General features: G+C 45.0%; 1 protein-coding gene across 3 annotated transcripts in view; it reads left to right on the forward strand.

The window, feature by feature from the left end:
* Positions 1–16,684, forward strand: part of MYO5C (myosin VC) — a 118,645-nt gene that overhangs the window by 43,928 nt on the left and 58,033 nt on the right. For 2 of the 3 annotated variants that reach the window (XR_004477959.2, XM_004281666.3), the window contains exons 12-21: positions 559–699; positions 2,351–2,476; positions 6,617–6,700; positions 8,605–8,739; positions 9,250–9,347; positions 10,249–10,335; positions 10,789–10,900; positions 11,677–11,888; positions 14,224–14,389; positions 15,733–15,879. Coding sequence is in view for 2 of the 3 variants with exons in the window: in XM_004281666.3 (XP_004281714.2) it covers positions 559–699; positions 2,351–2,476; positions 6,617–6,700; positions 8,605–8,739; positions 9,250–9,347; positions 10,249–10,335; positions 10,789–10,900; positions 11,677–11,888; positions 14,224–14,389; positions 15,733–15,879 (1,308 nt within the window). In the remaining variant the exon portion in view is untranslated. The remainder of the gene's footprint in view (positions 1–558; positions 700–2,350; positions 2,477–6,616; positions 6,701–8,604; positions 8,740–9,249; positions 9,348–10,248; positions 10,336–10,788; positions 10,901–11,676; positions 11,889–14,223; positions 14,390–15,732; positions 15,880–16,684) is intronic. The other variant, XM_049705965.1, reaches the window with a different exon arrangement.

The following is a 16,684-nucleotide window of genomic DNA, read 5'->3' on the forward strand; positions in this document are numbered from 1 at the left end:
CCCCACTTTATTTTGGGGGGGGGGTTGATTCTCCTGTGGGCGCCTTTCTCCTCGTAGCCCTTCCCCCTTCTGCCAGCTGCAGCCAGGATGAGCCTGAGCCAGCCCTCTGGGAGGCCTCCCTGGTACCCTCATGGCCCGAACAAGTAATGTATAAAGCTTTCCAAGTTGTTAGCTTCTCATACTGGCCCCAGAGCCAACATTCTCAGGCAGGCTGGTTCCCACCCGGCCAAAGAGGCTGGGTCTGCCTTGGACAGCAGCAGTAGCTGAGCAGGAAGGGGCTCCAGGACCACCCTGAGTGCTAAAGGTGGCAGGCTGGCTCAGGCCTCACACCCCAGGATGTGGGGACTCCCTGCGAGTGGGCTGGAAGATGACAGCTACACCCACGTTAGGACCTCAGCAGCACTGATCGTGGGTAAGGAGGGTGGCGTGCATCTCAGGGTCTTCCATAAACATTCAGATCAGTCATATATCTACATTTTCCAAACGTTTATGTCCTGTTCTTCAGAAGCACACTCTAATGTTCTCTTTTACTTTCTATGTTGACTTCCGGATTTCCAGCATGTCTTTAAACTTGAACAAGAAGAGTATATGAAGGAAGATATTCCTTGGACTCTGATAGATTTTTATGACAACCAACCAGTTATTGACCTGATTGAAGCCAAAATGGGTATTTTGGAGTTACTGGATGAAGAATGCTTGGTAACTTTTTAAAATAACTGTTGTTTTCAACTTCTGAGTAGTAATCGATGAGCATATTGCAAAATGGATTTTTTTTAATGTACATGTAAATTCCTGACGTGTTACTATTTGGTTGGATGTTAACACTGAGACAGCAGTCCATAGCAGGAACCCCAGAGGGTCCGGTGAGCCTCCCGCCCTCAGCAGGTGTGGCCCACCCTTGGGTAACATGCATGACCTCTTAGGTCATGTCCAGCAGGGAGGAGCCCTTTGAAGCTGTCGCTAGGTGTATATATAGAGTGGACATGGAAACAACAAGTGACTATACGCCAGTTGTTAATGACTAATAGGAACTGAGTTTTCTCTTACTTCCTGATTCCATGAGTCACCCACTGGGAGGTGCAGCTGAAAAATCAACATCATACAATTGACAAAAGAGTCTCTAGAAATTTTCCTATTATTATTACCCTCTGGGAGGAACAACTTCACAGTGAGTCAGCCTAGCAGTGTCCTTTGTCAGGCCACAGGAAAAACTAATCCCTAGGACAGTATTCATTCTTTTGGTTTAAAGGTTATATTTTAACGTTTAAACACACATCTTGTTTCTTTCCCAAAGATTTATTTTTACCACCCCCAGCCCCAAATGCTTGTAACGTTGAAGACTTACTGGTATTTTCTCCCTAGAATTCTCAATTCCATGGTTCTTCTCACAGATTAGCCTTTCTGGTGCCACCTGCGCTTTAGCCCCTTCAGTGATGTAAGATTAAAAGGCAGGCATCAGGGCCAAACATTCTGGACTGATCTACTGGGGGCAGGGTGCAGAGGCCAAGGTAACCTCTAGGAATATTTGTACCCACTCTACAGAGTCATTCCCTATATGGAATATTAGATTCACAGAGTTCAGGCTGAATGTAATTGATAGCTTCACAATCACCAGTATCAAGAACAAGTTTTGCATCTAGCTTAGTTTAAGTAGGTAAGATCTTAGTTCAAGGAGGTAGTTATTAACTAGGCAGTAAGACAAAAGAACAGCTTTCTTCCTGAGGCAGGGGGTGGGGAGGACTACATTTGGGTTCCAATCTTCCCCCATTCGACCAAGAATAAAAATCATGTTCACATAATTTTGGGAGGAAGAAATGTTAAAATACTGCCAATTTTGCAGAAATAAAATCCTTCATTCTTACGTCATTATGTGACCATTTCCTTTTCATCAATAACATTTTGTTCTTCTAAAAGAGCATTGATGGGCTTCCCTGGTGGCACAGCGGTTGAGAGTCCTTCTGACGATGCAGGGGACATGGGTTCTTGCCCCGGTTTGGGAGGATCCCTCATGCCGCAGAGCGGCTGGGCCCGTGAGCCATGGCCGCTGAGCCTGTGCGTCCGGAGCCTGTGCTCCACAACGGGAGAGGCCACAACAGTGAGAGGCCCACGTACCGCAAAAAAACAAAAATTAAAAATAAAATAAAAATAAAAGAACGTTGATGTGTCCATTTAAATATCACTGTAAAGAATAAGATCAAAGACAGATTTATGCCTAGAGTTGCATTTGAAACAGGAGCCTCTCATGTAGAGCAGTTCACTCTGAGGTGCAGCTCATCTTGGTTTTTTAGAATTAGCGCTTTTCCTCCCCTCTGTTTTCTTACTTGCTATTTGGTTTGCTTTTCTCTTCCAGTTACCACATGGGACTGATGAAAACTGGCTTCAAAAGCTGTATAATAATTTTGTCAACAAGAACTCTTTGTTTGAAAAGCCCAGAATGTCAAACACATCCTTTATCATCCAGCACTTTGCTGATAAGGTACAGTGAGAGTTTGGAGCAGTGCTGTCTGCCCCTGGCCCACAGCTGTCTCCTGGGAGGAGCAAGCAGGCCAGGGACTTTGCTGGTCAGAACCATCACGCTTAGCACGTAGCTTTGATGAAGGATACCTGTGTGTATGCGCGCGCGTGTGAGCGTAACAGTTCTTAATTTGTCTTTATCACAAAATATATGCATTTCAGTCGTACTGCTTTAAAGATAAACGTGTTGCCAATGGACCTCATTTCTGATTTGGGGCTTATTGTGAGTTCATTAATCTTTTATCAGTTTATTTTCTCCGTGATATTGCTATAATCAAGACAGCATAGTTGTTTCCTACATTGAAAGGAATATCTTTTTGTTGACCCTTTCCTTTCTTACTGTCATAATATATTTTTACATTGGTAACAGAGACTGACTCAAGGTGATGGGTTTTCTAAGTGATCTTTATTTTCTTTATATGTCTCCAATTTCTTATGAAAAAAATGTTTAGTAAAAAAAAATTTTTTTTAATCAAATTACAGAAAGCTTAGGAAATGGAAGGAAAAAAAAAGAAAATGTACCACAACCACCTGCCCTAAACATGCTTTCTCATCTTGCTTTCCTTCCTTAAGGAAACTCCTGCTCTCTGTGTTATTGCCGGGTTGGGTGTTACTCCAGTGGCTTGGCCAGCGCCTAGGGATCATGGGGACAGCCTGTGCTTGCCTGTCCTAGAGGCTATTGCTGTGGGTCAGTCTGCTGGTTGTGCCTGAGTGTCCACGGGGGCAGTGGAGGGACAGCCAGCCAGACAGCTATAATAACCTTTGTGGGCCAGAGGAGCAGAGTTAAATGTGATCGCCTTTTAGTGCTTGGAGTTTTTCAGATAGGCTCCTGAAGAGATGCACATGAAATGAGTGATGATCTATCAAGTTATATTTTCTAGTTGCTGTCCTTGGAGTTTTTCAGATAGGCTTCTGAAGAGATGCACATGAAATGAGTGATGATCTATCAAGTTATATTTTCTAGTTGCTGTCCTTTATAATTTCACAGTTGTGATCCCAAGGGAAAAAAAAGGATCAGACTTCATGTAAAGCACATATGGGATTTACTTCAAGAGACCCTCTCTATAGTACATGGTGTTTGTACGTTTAATTCTTGTCACCTGGCACTTCCAAGAAGCCCCTCTTAAAAGAACTAACAGTGCAGCATTTTGCATGTACTATGGATGGGTGAAAAGAAACCATACACACTGTAGGGTCAGCTTAGGTTCTCAGTTTCATTAACCAAGGAAATAAAATTGTTTTGAGAGCGAGGCAGCTGTGCTTACATGCAGAAAATCAGCACACTTTGCCATGGTCCCCAGTGCCCCCAACAGAGGCACTCAGGTACCTGCTACCCTGTCCCTGCAAACAGTCTCCTGGGATTGGGAAGGCTCTATATTTGTTACACCTTTGCTCATTTATACTGGTGGCTCACACACCAGCCTGGAAGAACTTATACAACGGTCCATGTGCTGTACTCACAAGGGCGTGTGTCCAGACAGCCAGCGTTCCTGGTTCATAACCCGAACTGTGCACCAGGAAGGACACTTTCCTACCCAGGGGACAAAGCAGAGTCCTTGCCCTGGGGTCCCTGAACACCCTCTCTGCCTCCATATTCCAGCACCCCTGAAAGCCTGTTTGTTCACAGTTTGTAAATTTTTATTTTTTTATTTATGAAGAATATATATCACATTTTAAAATATATACTCCAGAGATTTGGCTATTGTAAATAGTGCTGCAGAGGACCTAGGGGTGCATGTATCTTTTTGAATCCGTGTTTTTGTTTTCTTCAGATATATACCCAGGAGTGGAATTGCTGGATCAAATGTTAGTTCTATTTTTGAGGACTCTATACTATTTTCCATAGTAGCTGCACCAATTTACATTCCCACCAATAGTGCAGGAGGGTCCCCTTTTCTCCACACCCTCACCAACACTTGTTATGTGTGGTCTTGTTGACTTTATCCATTCGGACAGGTGTGAGGTGATATCTCATTGTGGTTTTGGTTTGCATTTGCCTGATGATTAATGATGTTGAGCATATTTTCATGTGCCTGTTGGCTATCTGTCTTCTTTGGAAAAATGTTTATTCAAATCCTCTGTCCATTTTTTAATAGGATTGTTTCTCTTTTTGGAGGTGAGTTGTAGGAGTTCTTAATATATTTTGGATATTAATCCCTTATTAGGTATATCAGTTGCAAATAACTTCTCATTCAGTAGGTGGCCTTTTCATTTTGTTGATAGTTTCCTTCACTGTGCAAAAGCTTTTTAGTTTGATGCAGTCCCATTTGTTTATTTTTGCTTTCGTTTCCCTTGCCTGAGGAGACATTTACAAAAAAGTATTACTAAGACTGATGTCAAAGAGCGTACTGCCTGTGTTTTCTTTTAGAAGTTTTATGATTTCAGGTCTTACATTTAACTCTTTAATCCTGTCTGGAAACACGCCCTTGTGAGTACAGCACATGGACTGTTGCATAAATTCTTCCAGGCTGGTGTGTGAGCCACCAGTATAAATGAGCAAAGGTGTAACAAATTTAGAGCCTTCCCAATCCCAGGAGACTGTTTGCAGGGACAGGGTAGCAGGTACCTGAGTGCCTCTGTTGGGGGCACTGGGGACCATGGCAAAGTGTGCTGATTTTCTGCATGTAAGCACAGCTGCCTCGCTCTCAAAACAATTTTATTTCCTTGGTTAATGAAACTGAGAACCTAAGCGGACCCTACAGTGTGTATGGTTTCTTCTCACCCATCCATAGTACACGCAAAATGCTGCACTGTTAGTTCTTTTAAGAGGGGCTTCTTGGAAGTGCCAGGTGACAAGAATGAAACGTACAGACACCATGTACTATAGAGAGGGTCTCTTGAAGTAAATCCCATATGTGCTTTACATGAAGTCTGATCCTTTTTTTTCCCTTGGGATCACAACTGTGAAATTATAAAGGACAGCAACTAGAAAAGATAACTTGATATATCATCACTCATTTCATGTGCGTGTCTTCAGGAGCCTATCTGAAAAACTCCAAGCACTAAAAGGCGGTCACATGTAACTCTTTAATATTTATTTATTTACTTATCTGGCTGTGCCAGGTCTTAGTTGTGGCAGGCCGGCTCCTTAGTTGTGGCATGTGAACTGTTAGTTGCAGCATGCATGTGGGATCTAGTTCCCTGACCAGGGATCAAGCCCAGGCACCCTGCGTTGGGAGCACAGAGTCTTAACCACTGCGCCACCAGGGACGTCCCTGAAATTTATTTTTGTGCGTGGCGTGGGAGTAGTCCAGTTTGATTCTTTTCGTATAGCTGTCTAGTTTTCCTGGTACCACTTATTGAAGAGGCTGTCTTTTCCCCACTATATACTGTTGCCTCCTTTGTCGTAGATTAATTGCCCATAAAAGTGTGGGTTCTTTTCTGGGCTCTCTGTTCTGCTCTGTTGATTTATGTCTGTGTCTTTATGCCAGTACAATACTGTTTTGATGACTGTAGCTTTGTGATTAACCAGAGATTTGAATGTTTAAGCAGCCACCCTGGATATGTTGTTTGAGGGATTTGAGAAGCCTTATGAATCAGAAAGGGCTGCATAGAGGGTTTTTCTAAGCCAAGTTCAATCAGGGCAAACACTGACCCACTCTAAACCTGACTCTAAGGGGTTTGTGGTCCTGGAAGGTTTTGTGATCAGCTGGTCAATTTTTCTTTCGTTTCTACCACATTAATGCTGATTCAGGAAAACATTTCTGTTTGACTCAAAGGACACCACTGAGCTTTACTCTTCCTCCTGGTGGCTTCAAAGGCAAAGGGAGCCCTAAGCCAGGTCTTCTTGTATTAGCTGCACATGTTACAGGGAAAAAACAGTCACCTGGGGCCAGTGGGAACTAATGGGTGAGTGTAGAGTGAGCAGCGGCCAGTGAGAAGTCCAGGCAGCGGGAGAGCCTGGCGCTTTGCATCAGATGACTTATTCCCAGCTTCCTAAGCTTTCTGTAATGGCGTTGCTGTGACAAACAAACTGAATCTCTTTTTAAAACATTGCCTTTGTAGCCCCTTCATTAATCTTTCTTTAAAAAGAAAAGAAACCTGTGGTACTTAGATGCTGTCTGCATTTGCCTCTTTGGAACTAATTCCTTTCTTTGCATAGGTAGAGTATAAATGTGAAGGTTTCCTTGAGAAGAACAGAGACACCGTCTATGACATGCTGGTTGAAATCCTGAGAGCCAGCAAGGTTTGTAAAGTCCTAAGAGGTAGTTAATGTTATTCATTGTGTACTTGACGTGGATCTGGATGTGTATCAGGAAAGAGTAAGAAGTGTGTGTGTGTGTGTGTGTGTGTGTGTGTGTGTGTGTGTGTGTGTGTGTGTGTGTTAACTGTCTTATAACAGCGAATTGTAGCTCCTGCATACAAAAAATGACTGTTTCGGAACTGGCACTGAAATATGTTTCTAGCTTCTGAAAGCGTGCACATTTCCACTATATGCAAAATCAGAAATCAAATATGTAGATGACAGAGATGAAGGACAGATAATACAATCATTTAAAGAATCATAATTCACATTTTGTTCATTCACTCACTTATAAAGCACTTATCATGTGCCAAGCACTGTCCTAGATTCTGGGGATACAGCAGTGAACAGGGCAGACAGGGTTCCTGCCCTCATGGAGCTCACATCCCAGAGGGAGCAACATACGTTACACATGAAAGCAAGCAATGGTAGGTAGTGCCAAGTAAGTGCTCAAGGAAAACCAAAGCAAGATGGAGTGCTGCTCTGCATATGTGAGCTCCTTGAATCCACGGTTCTGTATGATGAAGTGTCACCGTAAGAGTGACTTCTGGCTTTTTCTTTTCCTCCTTAAACATTTCTTTCCATTTAAGAATTTTAAGAATTCAAATTCTTAAAATTTGAGAAAAAGGATATTTCATACACAGTCCTTCATTTTTTATGAAGATTTGGTTATCATATTTATTTTCCTTCTTTTAGAAGGTCCCCAGTCCTTTGCTGATGCTTAAGTATTTTTTTTTCTCTTTTTTTAAATTTTATTTTATCGCAGTATAATTGCTGTACAATGTTGTGTTAGTTTCTGCTGCACAGTGAAGTGAATCAGCTGTAAGTATATATATATCCCTCCCTCTTGGACTTCCCTCCCCACCCATCCCACCCATCCCACCCATCCCACCCATCTAGGTCATCACAGAGCACCAGATGCTCAAGAATTTTGACAATTTCCCAAATGAGCCTGAGCACTTCCCACTAATGGTCATAAGTAAATCACAGGCCATGGCAACTTCAGTTATTAAAATTGATTTATGGCAGAGAATTCAGTGTAGAAATAGCCTGTATCTGTGTACAGAATTAGTTGACGTATTTCACCAATTGTTTACCTGGGGTCCAGTCTGGAAGAGGGAGACAGATCGTGGTGAGGCACAGATGGGTCTCTGCACTAAGCCCACAAGCTGTCAGAGGCCTGGGAGTTTCAGATTCACTTGTTCCACAGGGGCTACAGGATGCATCAGGCAGGAATTCTCCCCCAGAGAAGATTCTCAATGTCTGATTTAAAAGAAGAAAATACAAGATCTTCTCCAAGAGGGAAGATAAGACATTGAAAGAAATAAGTGATGCAAGGTAGAAAGTAGTGAGTGTCTTAAAAGAGGTACAGATCAAAGATTAAGGTAACTCAGAGGAAGTTGGGATTAATTCGCGCTGGGACACCAGGGAAGTTATTGTGAAGGGGGTGGGGCTAGAAAATATTATTATAGCACCTTGAGTAATGGGTAGGGTTTGGATCTGCAGGGATGAGAACATGGGGTTAGGAGGGAGGAGATTCCAAGTGCAGAAGCAACGTGAGCCAAGGCGCAGAGGGAGGAAGAATAAATGCTTCTCCTGTTCTGACACTTGGAGTGATACCCACATACAGACATTCACATGCTTTCCCTTCTGCTCCCGTTCCTGGGAAAGAAACCGTCAGTCATCCCGAGTGAGGACGACCCCCTGTGGAACTGAGATTTGGCCAAGATTGTTCCTTTACCCCCCTACTGGTTTAGACGTGGTTGTTGTGACCACTTCCTTGATTGTTCCAGCTAAGGACTGTGGGCGAATACTTTTGACATTGAAACCCTCTCTGTTCTTCCCAGTTTCATCTCTGTGCCCACTTTTTTCAAGAAAATCCGGTTCCTTCTTCACCTTTCGGTTCAGCGATCACAGTTAAATCTGCAAAGCCAGTCATCAAGCCGAACAACAAGCATTTCCGGAGCACCGTGGGGAGCAAGGTACTGAGAGAGTTTTCTGAGGGCGAGGGGGCTGAGGGCAGGGAGCCAGGGATGGGTGGGACCCGTTCCGGGCCTGGACACGGGCACTGGGTTTCTTCAAATCTGTTAATATAAATGCAAATGCAAAGAAAAGTAGTAGTTCATCATCATAGTGCCTCAACCTCTAAGGCTACACACATCTGAGCAAACCATATGTTTGCACAGTAACCCGAGTCACTAAAGTCCTTTGCTGTTTGGGAGTATTGGACGGAGAACTGCTCTGTCCACAAGAGCAGGATATGCTGATAAACCCAGTCACAGACTAAAACCTTTCATAACAGGTGTTTATGCATGAAGTTAACTTTTCCTCTTCTTGAGTAACTTATCAAGGTTGGACCTTTTTTTTTTTTAAACATCTTTATTGGAGTATAATTGCTTTACAATAAGGTTGGACCTTTTTTTTTTTCCTTTTAACCCGGATCTAAGCATTAAATTTCAGCACGATGTTTGTCACCTGACCTTGTTTCCTAGTTCCGCAGCTCTCTGTACTTGCTCATGGAGACCCTCAATGCCACCATGCCCCACTACGTTCGATGCATCAAACCAAATGATGAGCAATTGCCCTTTGAGTAAGTGTTCTTCTGCAACAGAGTGGGGAAGAAACACCGAGGAAACGGTTTCTGTCGTGATGTTGGAGAATTTGCTTGCAATTGTCGTGAACTTTACTGTTTCTCGGTTTTTAAATGATTCAGAACAAGCCTGCCCTCTACATATAATGTTACCACAACCCCTCTGGCTAAGCCATCTTATCTCCAGGATTAAGCAAAAGGGTTAGATTTGAAAGAATTATTCTACAGCTAAAGCTTACGCAACTGAGAAAGCCAGAACATTTTCCCTGATGGTAAGAATTTGTATGTGTTTGCAGGAGAAATGCTGTAGAGGGGTCTGAAGTTTTGTCTTCAAACATGCCATGAGGCCTTACTTAGAGTTGTTGTCTGGGGCCCCAGGGAAAAGGCCCAGACCCACGGTGGAAGTTATAGAGAGCCTCTTAGCTGACTCAAGCTGAGAGGTGTCTAAGGGAGTGGTCCGTCTGGAGGTGGTGACTGTGTCCGTGTGTCCTCAGAGGGTCAGGCCTAAGCCAGAGGGCCACCTGTGGGGTGTCTTATAAAGGGAACTCAGCAACAAGTAGGCGCTGGGACGGGTGAGCTTGGACATTTCTTCCACTCTGGTTGTCATTCGAAGCTCAGCCCAAAGGCCGTTTCCCCACAAGGCTTCTCGCTGTTGCCTCCCTCAGTCAGAATCAGCTGCTCCTTTCCCCGTGTCCTCAGTGAAGCTTTCTGAACTGTTTCACAGAGGTGCTGTCTTCGTTTGACGTGCAACACGTATTTATTAAGTATCTGCTGGGCTCGGGGATTACACAGGCAGGTCTGCTGCCCAGGAGCTCACGGTTGGGGCAGGTCCGCTACACTGTTCAGGGGCCTGTTTATCAACTGCGATGGCTTAACACATGATCAGATCGTCTTCTTTCAGGTTTGACTCCAAAAGAATTGTTCAGCAGCTGCGAGCCTGTGGTGTTTTAGAAACCATTCGCATTAGTGCGCAGAGCTACCCTTCTAGGTACGTTGTCAGTTCCTTGTTTGGGGGGGAATAGTGCCCAACTTCAGGTCTGTGCTGAGATCCAAGGGAGGGGCTGCCGCGTTTTCATCAGATATGTTCATAAGGTGTCCCGCTGTGCTGTGGGAAGGCCAGATGAACGAGCATCATGTGAGACAGAGGCCACCGTCCCCACCCTCACACCCCACCCTCATCTCCGCACTAGTGAGGGTCGCCTGCTGCCTCCCCAGTGCCCCTGAGAAAGGGAGCTAAAGGGGGAGACAGCTGTCTGAGCGGAACGTTAACAGGAGGCATCCAGGGAGCAAAACCATCCAGGTGTGCTCAGGTGAGGTTTGTGGGCAGTGGGTCAAAGGTCAGGGTCATTGTCCCCAGAACAGTGGCAGGTACGCCCTTGGGGTCCACAGGCAGCATGCGTTTCCTCCGGCCCGGCTCCTTAGGTCTGCCTTGACTTTCCAGGTGGACGTACATCGAGTTCTACAGCCGCTTTGGGATCCTCATGACCAAGCAGGAGCTTTCATTCAGCGATAAAAAGGAGGTGTGCAAAGTGATTTTACACAGGCTCATCCAGGTCAGTCCTGCTGTCTCCTGGAACCACGGGCTCGCAAACACTGTCCTCATCTCTGCCTCTGTCTCAGGGCTGTAACTGTGTGAATGCCTAAGCAGAAAGGAAACGTGCCCCGCGCGTCTGTGTGCTAAGGAGATCAGAGCAGACCTACTCATGGGGCATCATCTCCTGACAGCAGGAGTCACCTTGAGGGACCCGAATTCAAGCCCTGGCCTCCACCGCCACCGTGTCCTCCTGTCCTGCTGTGTTCTCTCACAGCCTAGGGAGCTTCTGTGGGCCAGGCTTATGTTACAGTCAGCTAGACGGTCGCTGAGCCGGGGGTTCCTGGTGTGGCCCTCAGTGTGGACTTAGAGGTTTGCTGAAGCCATGACTTGTGACAGAAAAGAAGTGGGGAAGCAGTTATCATGGCCAGGAAGGGGTTGGTAAAGAGAAGCCAAAGGAAGACAGAAACCAAGCCTTTCCAGGTGCCTCTGCTCTTCTGTGGAAACCACCTATGAAAGGCTGGAGCTCCCCGGCAGCCCAGCCAACAATGCACACACCCCTTCCCACCCCACAGACGGATGCCTCACCCTCAAGTCCGTTTCTTCCCCAGAAAGAAGTTTTAAACAAACAAGGCAAAATATAAACTTCTAGGTCATAATCAGAGCTTTTCTGCTTTATGTCAAAGAGGTGTCAGAATAACAATGTTGGTGGCATGTTTGGATCTCTCAACATCTTTTCCAAGTACTATAGAAAATCTGAAAGATTTTGTTTCTGATTATGTCATTTTTCTCTTCCAGGATTCTAATCAGTACCAGTTTGGTAAAACCAAAATTTTCTTCAGAGCAGGGCAAGTGGCTTATTTAGAGAAACTCCGGTTGGATAAACTGAGGCAGGGTTGTGTTGTGATACAAAAGCACATCCGTGGCTGGCTCCAGAGAAGAAAATTCCTCCGAGAGAGACGAGCGGCCCTGATAATCCAGCAGTACTTCCGGGGTCAGCAAACCGTGAGGTATGTTGGAACCAAGAAGACGTGTGCCATCATTTGGCTTTCTTCGCCGTCCCCTCGGGGGGCGGGACCTCCTTTCTCCTGGGACCCAGGTGCAGATGCGTCCCCCGAGGTGGCCGTGAGCCTCCAGGTGAGATGGGTGTGTCCTCGGGGGCAGGTGGTGCTGACTGCCTGCTGTCCCCACGTGGCAGAGGTGACAACCAGGACCCTGAAGAGGGGAAGCCCTGATCAGCGTGCTGCTGAAGAGGGTCAGAATTCCTGGTGAGACCAGGTAGAGGGGCTGGGCCGCTGGTTCCTGGGAACCGAAAACACCTAAGGTGATCAAGGTCCAAGTGAAGCCTCAGAGTAAAGACACCCGTGACCAGCCTGCCTTGCAGGTGGTGGGGCAAACCATGCCTGAGGGGACCATGGCAAGGCTCTGCCCGCAGGCACAAAACCCCTGGGTGGGGCTGCCTGAGTGGAGGGCAGTTCCGCCGGCCACGCCCACCCCGCCCCTTCTTGAGTGCTCCCAGGAGGCCATGCTGGCCTGGCCAGCAAGACGGGCATCCCTCCTGGACAGCATTTTGTGGTTCTGTGTCTGCCCTGCCTCCCTCCTTCGCTTGCTCTGAGGGTGGTTGAGGGCGCAGGTGTTTAAGGGTCAGGCTGTGTGGCTCAGCCTCCCTTGTCCCAAGCTTGAGCCTGACCTCCAACAGCATCTGGGCTTCTGCACGTGGCTGACACACCACAGCCTTCATCTCGGCACACCCCAAACTGGACTCGCCATTCCACCACCCTACCCCCACCCCAGCCCACTCTCCTCCCAGGCAACCATCTTACACAGAAACACAGCCAGCCTTGCCCTCCTGAGCCTCTGGTGTCAGTTAATAGCAGCAGTCTCGAGGGCAGGAAACTCCAGAGTTAGCTTCTTCCCCAAACTCGTGCTCCCTTTCCGTTTGGGAATCACCGTGGCCTGGGATTCTGTTCCCCACTTGCCTCTTGTGTCTGTCCCGTTCATTTCATTCCTGCACCCGTGCCCTGGACGAGGCCTTCATCATTGTTTGCCTTTTACTCTACAGCACAGCCCTCCACCTGCTGCCTTTCTCTCCCATCTTCCTAAAGCAGGGCCTGCCCGTGAATGCCTCCAGTGGCCCCTGTTTCCCACAGAAGAGCACTCAGGTTTCAACGTGGTATTCACGTCCCCCCATGGCCTGGATGCAGTTATAAGCATGGAAGCTCTGTGGGGACAGGGACCATACTTGTCTGGTTCCCACTGCATCCATCCATAAGACCCAGCACAGTGATTGTCACATAGTAGGTGTTCTATTCATATATATATGTATATATATATATACATATATATATACATATATATATATTTTTTAATAACAAATTGTCCCCATCTATCTTTCTCACCTCACAGACTACCAGTTTTCTCCATGTGTCTTACATTCTAGCAATTCCAGACAAATTCCCTTTTTCTGAATATTTCAGGCACTGTTAGGCCTTCATGCCTTCACTGGTCCCTTAGTCTGAAATTCCTTTTCCAAACTTCAATGTCTACAGAAATCCTCCTTTTCCATTAAGGCTGTCTGACATCTCAGCTCTTCCCAAGCAGAATGATATTTCAATAAGATCTCTCTTACAGATCTCTTAGTAGTTATTTTACTTTTCTTCTTATCCCACTTGACCATTTCTAAGTCCTTCTGTTTCATGAGGTTGCAAACATTGAAGGTAAGAACTTTGTGTTCACCCCCAGTCCTTCAGATAGGTCCTTCGAAAAATTTTTTCTGTAAGGGCCAAATATTTGGGCTTCTGGGGTCATGTGGTTTCTCACGCAGCTGTTAAACTCTGCCTTTGTAACGTGAAATCAGTCATGGGCCATTTGTAATTAATAGTTGCAGCTGCATTCCAGCAAAAGTGGACAATAATAGGTGGGAGGCTGCAGATTTGGCCCCCAGGCCGTAGTTTTCCAACCCCTGATCTAGAGCCTCCAGCGTGATTTCCCACAAGAATGACTAGAGGAATGAGTAGGTGCAATGCCAAAGCACAGTTGTGTTGTCACGGTCTCTGTGGGTGTGTGAGTGACAGTGGGGTGATCGGCCTGAATGTGAAGAGTGTGGCCGTTCCCACGTGGTGCTTCGTTCCTGGAGCAGGTCCACGTTCGGATCAGGGTGGAAAGGAGAGGTAATGACACTGATCTTGAGTAGACATTAGCATAAACCACTTACAGCGTTTACTGTGTAGATTTGCACAACATTTGAACATGCCTTAGTTAAGAGGTGTTGCACAAGCTTGCCCTCTGGAGTAGGTGTCAGTGCCCTGTGGGTAACAGATTTACTCTGCATTCTTTTAAACCAAGGAGAGCTGTTACCGCCACAGCCTTAAAAGAAGCATGGGCAGCCATCATCATTCAGAAGTACTGTCGTGCGTATCTTGTCCGCAGTTTGTACCAACTGATTCGCGTGGCCACCATCACCATCCAGGCCTACACCCGAGGATTCCTGGCGAGGAGGAGGTATCGAAAGGTGCGGCTTTCTGGGATGTGAATGTCTGTTCGTACATGTCCACCACAGGTGGGATTTGGTTATTGTTTCAAAAGTCTAGGTAGGAGAACATTTGCAAACGATGCTACTGATGAGGGATTGATTTCCAAAATATACAAAAGAAATCGTACAGCTTAATATCAAAAAACCAGCCCAATCAAAAAATGGGCAGAAGACCTAGATCGACATTTCGCCACAGAAGACATGCAGATGGCCAGTAGGCACGTGAAAAGATGCTCAACATGGCGAATTATTAGAGAAATGCAAATCAAAACTACAGTGAGGTATCACCTCACACCCGTCAGAATGGCCATCATTAAAAAGTCTACAAATAATAAATGCTGTAGAGGATGTGGAGAAAAAAGGAACCCTCCTACACTGTTTGTGGGAATGTAAATTGGTGCAGCCACTATGGAGAACAGTATGGAGGTTCCTTAAAAAATTAAAAATAGAGTTATCATATGATCCTTCAATCCCACTCCTGGGCATATATCCAGAGAAAACTCTAATTCGAAAAGATACATGCACCCCTATGTTCATAGCAGTGCTATTTACAGTAGCTAAGCCATTGGAAGCAACTTAAATGTCCATCAGCAGAGGAATGGATAAAGAAGATGTGTGTGTGTGTGTGTGTGTGTGTGTGTGTGTGTGTGTGTGTGTATACAATGGAATATTACACAGCCATAAAAAAGAATGCAGTAATGCCATTTGCAGCAACATGGATGGGCCTCTAGATTATCATATTAAATGAAGTAAGTCAGACAGAGAAAGACAAATATCATATGACTTCAGTTATATGTGGAGTCTTTAAAAATGATACAAATGAACTTATTTATAAAACAGAAATAGACTCACAGACACAGAAAACAAACTTAGGGTTAGTTACCAAAGGGGATAGCAGGAGGTGGATAGATAAATTAAGAGTTTGGGATTAACATATACACACTACTATATATAAAATAGATAAACAACAAGAGTTACTGTATAGGACAGGGAACTATATACTCTGTCTTTTAATAACCTATAATGGAAAAAGAATCTGAAAAAGAATATATATATAGGTATAACTGAATCACTTTGCTATACACTTGAAACTAACACAGCATTGTAAATAATTACAATTATTTACAATGTAAATAATTGTCATTTACAATGTAAAAAAGAATCTGAAAAAAGATAGGTAATAGTGCTCTGTGGGTTGATTACAAGAAATTCATATTTTACCCTGTAGGAATATTTTGGTAGTTTTATCTCCCAACATTGGAAGAGTTGATGAGAAAAACAGTAGAGACCCAGTTTGCATTTCACAAAATCTTGTTTTAAAGATGCTGGAGGAACACAAGGCTGTGATCCTTCAGAAGTATGCCCGGGCGTGGCTGGCCAGACGCAGATTCCAAAATATCCGACGATTCGTACTCAACATTCAGCTTACTTACAGAGTTCAGCGTTTGCAGAAAAAGCTAGAAGACCAGGTAGGTGTTCCCAGTGCATCTTTCGTATTTACTTTTTCTAACAGATATATTTTGTTCTGGGCCAGTTCCCTAGCTATGCTGTTGATGAAATTATTTTAAGGCAGGACAGGAAAAATTGAACATAAAATTTTCTCTACCATTTGAGCCACAACCTTGTCCCCTTTAGCGTGGGTTGTGCGTCTACGTTATATGTTAACTAGATCCTCTTAGAAGACACAGGAAAGCCTACCCACCCCCTCCTCCCCAAAAAAGCAATTTCCTCCTGGTGCCAGCAAGGTAGCTGCTTACGAGATAACTTTCCTTCCTTAATCCTGTAAAGGGTCACAGTGATCCACTACTTGTCTTGTTGGACTACGTAAACTGTCAATATATTACTTTGACGTATAGCCCTTTGTCTTAAAAACTTATGTAACTGTGCTTTGACCTCTAACGGGCAGAACAGTGCTCAGAGCTTTCTGAAAGATTGTCTCCTGGGTTATAATCCTCAGGTTGCCTCGAATAAAATACTTTATTTCTTTTTTAAATTGAATATTGATTAATTTTTTTTTTTTTTTTGTCAACACTGTTAAGATTTATGCCCATGTTAGGAGGTTCAAACAGTTTACGTGGACCAACTGAGCTAGGAAACAGAAGCGCACTGTGAAGGGCTGATACATATGGTTGTGTAGGTTGTGCACTGCACAAGGGCACCTGCCTAAGAGAGCAAGTGGGGCTGAAATCCAGTCTGGCTTCACTTGCCAGCCCATGTGTCTTGGTATAAAGCTGTACTGCCTTGAGGCATGGGTGCCTTTTTCTAATTTGCACA

The sequence above is a fragment of the Orcinus orca genome, chromosome 2 (genome assembly GCF_937001465.1).
Source record: "Orcinus orca chromosome 2, mOrcOrc1.1, whole genome shotgun sequence".
Lineage (NCBI taxonomy): Eukaryota > Metazoa > Chordata > Mammalia > Artiodactyla > Delphinidae > Orcinus > Orcinus orca.